Genomic DNA, 5,872 nt, shown 5'->3' with positions numbered 1-5,872 from the left:
ATGAGAACAGGGGCTCCATTTGAGGAAGGGGTTTCTGAGATGGAGGACCCAGAAAAGGATAAGGGGCATGGGGGAGTGTATATGACTGACAGTTCACCCCTCCCTTGGGATTGAGCCAGGAAACCCCAAAGCCCCTTCACCGGCTTCTTCACACCCTTGATCTCCGACTGCAGCCTTTGGATGAGCCGGGTCAGCTCTGAGATCTCGTTCTTGGTGTGTTTGAGGTCATCCCCATGCCAGCCAGCTGCCAGCTGCAGCTCATGGAACTACGGGGAGAGGGGTCAAAGCAGGGAGCCGAGCTCAGCCTGGCAGACTGTGCCTTTGCCTGGGGAGTGTGGCAGAGGTAGATATCTGTCCAGATTCGCCAGGCCTATCACCAGCCTCCAGTCAACCATCCGTTCATTGGCTTGATTTATTTGGCTTAAACACAGTTGATCTCACTGATGGTTGGATTCGGCCTTAAGGTCAGTAGAAATTCCCATACTCCACACTGCAGCTTTACAACACACAACTTAGATTATGATACTCCCCTGCCTATAGCCCTTCAAAGTCAAGGTCAAATTCAAACTCCTAGCCTGGCATCAAGGTGCTTTGAGATCTGAGATCCACCAAGATCTTCAGACTCAGTTCTCACTGCCCCTGCCCATCACCTACTTGGCTCTTCACCTGTGCCAAACAGTTCCAGGTTCCGTAAAGGGCCCATGCGCTCTCAAGTCTCTGACTCTTTGCGTGAACCTCTCCTCCAGCTGGAAAATACCCCCCAACCCGTCCTCCCTTTTTCCCTAACCAGCTCCAACTCAGGGCAGATTTACTTCCTCCAGCAGGCCTTCTCTGATTCCCTGCTTGGGTACACTTCTGTGCCCAGAGCCCCTGGCACACCAGTCTGTAGGTCTTACCACGCTGTACTATGATCACACGTTTCTATGTCTTTCCCATCAGGCTCAGAATGACAGGATGGCAGGGACCTTTAATTTTATTTCTACCATCTAACTTTGAGTGTAAGTCATTAAATTCAACTGAGGAGGCCCTGAGAGATCCGAAGTGATACTCAGGCTGGCTACTCCCCGCTCCTGCACTCCGCCTACTCAGAGGGCACAAAAAAGGCAGTAACCTGCCCGGCTTCTGGGCTTTGGCTTCTCGGCCTGGCCCATCGCGACTTACAGCTTCCCGGTGGGTGAACTTGAGAAGCCCCTCCCCTGCTTCCAATCCTTGACTCCTCCTCCCCACCCCAGAAACTCAGAAAAGAGCCAATTCAGCATTCTCCCAGGGGAGGGGTGCAGTGATGGAAAGAAGTCAAAGACTTCCTGCTCTGCCACACGGGGTGAGCCCCAGGTCTACGGGGAGATTAGCTTTTGGAGGACCAGATGACCAGCCCAGGGAGCAGGAAGCAGCTGCTTCTGGCAGAAGGCCCCTGCCTGGGAGCGCAAACCCCTGAGGTTAACATTTCGCTGCTCTGCCCTGCTGCCCTGAGCCTGCCTGCATGCGTCGAAGGCCCCGTGGGCAGAGACCAGCCTTGGGCGAACGGCGTGCCCTTCGTTCTGCACATAGTAAGGGCCCGTGGGAGGCACCAGGTGGAGGGATTGGAGTCTGCATGCACTCCCTGGCCGTCAAGGATGGGAGGCACCAACTGATGGCCAGGGGAGTGAGTGCAGTCTGCAACTGTAGTAGGAGCGATTTAGGTCAGACTGCACAAGGGGAGCTGTGCGGACTTCCTCTGAAGAAGGGAAGATTGTGATGCTCCAGGTATCTTGGAATTGGTCCAGTATAAAAACAGTATGTCCACAAAGGCTATACCCAGACCCCCACCTCTGAATATCCAACCGGAATCTCCAGGGCTGGCCCCAAACAGGAAGCTACACCCTCCAATGCCCCCAAAGACCTGCCTCATGCCCCCCTCTCTCCCACCACTCAGGGACAGCCACTCAGACATAACTTCTGACAGAATCACCTGAGGACAAGGGCAAGTGAGCTCAGCACGAAAGCTCTGTGAGAGCAACATGTTTTCATTTCTCCATCCAACAGTCATGACCTTGTTGATTCTGCGAACAAGTTCCCAGAAGCCTTGCTGGCTTGGTGGGAAAGCCCGTGCCTGGAGCTTCGTGAAGACAGGGACTTGCTAGACGCTGAGCATAAACTCTCCATAAGCTCCCTAACCTCTTGTTCTATATTCAGTGGAGACCTCTGACTGCCTGTCCCCATACATGCCCTATAACCCACACCTCCAGACTTGCACCCCTTCCCGCCAGATACTCCTGGGTCTCAGCACTGAGACGGCCCCACCCTGACTGCCTGCAATGCGCGATCTTTGGATAACTGTTGGTTGCTTTGAGACTGTGCTCCTGTTCTGTAGGCAGCCTTCAGGCTCCACACATGACCCTTCTGTCTCAATAAGCTGGGCAACTTAGAAGTAGAGATCTGAGAAATTAGCTGATAACCTTGATTTGGACAGACAGACCCCTCAGGCCCCGGCCTCCTTCACTTTCACCTGAATTCTGGAGACTTCTCCCCAAGGAACAAACACGATTGCTCAAAGTGAATGACAAAAGCTTTTTATTGAAGATTCACCCAAGGATGGACAGAGGGAAGGAGAAGAGGTGGACAGGGTACTGAGTGGCTCTTATCCTGACCTTGCAGGGTCAGTTGCTGCCAAGTGATGGAGGAGTTTGGTCCTGCTGTAGAGGGAGATCCGGGATCTGGTAGGAGGCGGCATTGGGCTGGGTGGGGATATATGCGACCCTAATAATTCTGGAGATGAAGCGCCTGGCTGGATTCTCCTCTGTGCATGGGAGGTCAAGAGTCAGCTGACACCTCTCCCATTCCAGCTGGGTCAGCAAGCCCAAATTAGAAAGAAGCTACCAAACTCCAAGAGGGCAGAGTCCACGCCCTGGCACTGAGGCGGCATTGGTAAGATGAGCCCCAGGAAGGGAGGGTGGAGGTGGGGGTGAAGGAAGCAGAGACATCAGGAATGGGCCAGGCTGGCCTCAGGCGGCTGCAGGGACCTCACCTCCTCTATCGGTGGGATCTCTTGGCCAGGGTGGTGGTAGAGATGATCTTGCTGCTGGAACTGCCGCCGACACCAACACTACCACCAAACCCAAAACCACTTCCGGAGCCAGAACCCAGGCCAAATCCGGAGCAGCTTCCTAACCCTCCACCAATGCCTCCTGCACCGGCAGCACCCCCAACTACAGCTGCGGGAGAAAGACAAGGACATGGTCGTTCCAACAGTGCTGGAAACCAGGAATCTCACCCCAAACCGGGGTGAACAAATGGCCGCAGCGGGGGCAGATGGTACTTACAGATGCTCACGGCACTCTGACATTCTCCGGACATTCTGTGGGCAAGAGAAAGAGCAGTGAACCTCAGCAAACCTGGAGCCACGCTTCGTTCAACAAGCAGGTGTCAAGCACCCTCCCATCCTTCAGCAGCCAGATTTGAGGCCCGAATGTGAACCTGTTATATAACACCGTCCTGATTCATAACACACCAGCACAGAAGCAAGTGGTCCAGCAGAGGTGTCCCGGCCTGGCCATGGCTCTGGAACCTCTCCCTTCCTCCTGTTCCCACCCTGCCTTAGCCCCCCTCACCGGCACTCCTCGCCCTCCAGCAGCTTGCGGTAGGTGGCGATCTCAATGTCCAAGGCCAGCTTCACACTCATGAGCTCTTGGTACTCTTGCAGCATCCGGGCCAGCTCCTCCTTGGCCTTCTGCAGGGCGACCTCCAGCTCTGTGCGCTTGCTGTAGGCATCTTTCAGGGCCACCTCCCCACGCTGCTCTGCATCAGCCACGGATGCCTGCAGAGTCTGGCACTGCAGACAAGGGCACGGGACAGGCAATCACCAGGGTCCTGCTGTCAAGACCTCTAAATCTGTCCCCTCTCCTGTAGCAGCTTTGCTTGGGTTAGGGTGTCAAGATTCTGTCTGTCTTTCTCCCCACCTTCCCTGACTCTTAATGTATTTTATTCACTCCAGCTAGGGTCCACCAATGCCCCCACCAGACTGATTAGATAAAATGAGCAAAACCAATGAAAAAGAGCCAGGAAAACTTATTTGATGAGGTTATCATGTCATGTTAACTAGGATTTTGCTGAAAAGATCTGGGTATGACTTATGCAAAGAGCTACAAATCCCCCGCAGACTAGCTCAAGATCTTCTGGTCTGATGCCTTATCTGCTTGCCTACTGTGGAGACATCTGCCTCAGGCCCCTGGCCCTGTACCGAGGCCGGGTAGAGGTGATACATACTTGCTTCTTGACATTCTCGATCTCAGCCTGCAGCCTGTGGATCATCCTGTTGAGCTCTGAAATCTCATTCTTGGTGCTCTTCAGGCTGTCACCATGTTGTTCGACTGAGGCCTGGAGCTGCTGGACCTGAGACCCAGGAGACACAGGGAATCAGGGGTCAGGGGTGTTTGGGTAGAGTCTATCCTCAAGTGGACTCAGCAAGAATAGCCACAGGTGGCAGGGATAATACAAAATGTCATGCTATCTCCAGGCAGACCAGGATCAGTGCCACCCAGAAGAACCAGTTTTACCCCTGACTTCTCTTGGGCTCAAGCTGATGCTCGTCTGCTCACAGACATCAAAAGCAGAGCCCCAGAAGCCACTCTCGGCTCCTGAGAGACCCCCGACACCCACCTTGGTCTGGTACAAGGCCTCGGCCTCGGCCTTGCTCCTCTGGGCGATGTCCTCGTACTGGGCACGGACCTCGGCGATGATGCCGTCCAGATCCAGGTTGCGGTTATTGTCCATGGACAGGACCACAGACGTGTCGCTGACGTGGGTCTGCATCTGGGACAGCTCCTGCAGGGAAAATGTCTCACATCAGGCCTCCTGGAGAGTCTTCCCTAATCTCTGACACCAGAGACCTGCCATCACCGTGGAAATGGCCATGCCACAGGCTCAGATGGAAGCCAACCTGGCATTCCCAAAGCATACAGAGAAGGAGGAGGGGTAAATTTCTATGTAGAAATCAAGTGGTTGGTGATATCTCAAGTCAGAAAAGCAATGCTTGTAGTCTCTACTGCTCCCTAAGCTCCTCCAGGTCAGGGGGCCCTGAGTATGTTACATGGAAGGGAAGGGAATGGATCTATTTCACTAGAGAAATGCTAGACGGCCATAACTTCTATCCCATGCAATCTTTAGACCTAATCTTCTAAGACAACCTCTCGTTTTGAGACCTCTCAGTTGAATCTCTCACTTCAACCCTTTCTATCCATGACCTTGCTGAGAGCCCACGGCCCCGAAGTAAGGGAGCTGGAGTCCTCTCAACGAACTGTCAATTCCAACCAGCAGCCTCACAGATGGAGGAGTCCCTTCCCTGAATGAGGGGGCCGGGGGGAATGGAGTCCTCACCGCAGCATAGAGGACCCTCAGGAAGTTGACCTCATCATTACGGGCCTCCACTTTGGCCTCCAACTCCGCCTTGTTCATGTAGGTGGCGTCCACGTCCTACAGAGGAAGGGGGAGGATAACAGACAAGGTACAGGCATTCCAATAGGGGGCAGGGAGTGTTATGTGACACACAAGGTAGCACCAAGTGAGGTGGCGGGGGACTAATCATTTGGCCTATTCTGCCCCTAAAGCCACCTGCAGACATGGAAGTTAATTATCCAAATGGGCTTTTTTTCACAGCCTTAATTCATAGTTCAGTGAGATCTGGATAGTACCAAGTGGGGTGGAGATGAGAGGGATGGACCGAACCCATGATTCAAGCCAAAGGCCATTCCTGAGGGAAGTGGGAGCACATCCCTACCCGTCTTCAACCCTTACCTTCTTTAAGACCACAAAGTCATTTTCAGCAGCTGTACGTTTGTTGATCTCATCTTCATACCTGGGGATGGGAAGACGCAAAAAAAAAAAAAAAAAAAAAAAA

The 5,872-nt window shown here is 53.5% G+C and overlaps 1 protein-coding gene across 1 annotated transcript in view; it reads right to left on the bottom strand.

Moving 5' to 3' along the window:
* Nucleotides 1-3,009: 3,009 nt before the first annotated feature.
* KRT4 (keratin 4) overlaps nt 3,010-5,872 on the bottom strand; it is a 6,326-nt gene continuing 3,463 nt past the window's right edge. Inside the window, exons 3-9 of the mRNA XM_007448271.1 lie at nt 5,770-5,830; nt 5,353-5,448; nt 4,636-4,800; nt 4,243-4,368; nt 3,588-3,808; nt 3,300-3,334; nt 3,010-3,191 (exon numbers count right to left, since the gene is read on the bottom strand). Coding sequence (XP_007448333.1) covers nt 3,010-3,191; nt 3,300-3,334; nt 3,588-3,808; nt 4,243-4,368; nt 4,636-4,800; nt 5,353-5,448; nt 5,770-5,830 — 886 coding nt within the window. The remainder of the gene's footprint in view (nt 3,192-3,299; nt 3,335-3,587; nt 3,809-4,242; nt 4,369-4,635; nt 4,801-5,352; nt 5,449-5,769; nt 5,831-5,872) is intronic.

Source organism: Lipotes vexillifer, unplaced genomic scaffold (genome assembly GCF_000442215.2).
Source record: "Lipotes vexillifer unplaced genomic scaffold, Lipotes_vexillifer_v1.1 scaffold2700, whole genome shotgun sequence".
In the NCBI taxonomy this organism is placed as follows: domain Eukaryota; kingdom Metazoa; phylum Chordata; class Mammalia; order Artiodactyla; family Lipotidae; genus Lipotes; species Lipotes vexillifer.
Note: the sequence above shows the minus strand (reverse complement) of the source record. Positions and strands in the feature narration are given on the sequence as shown.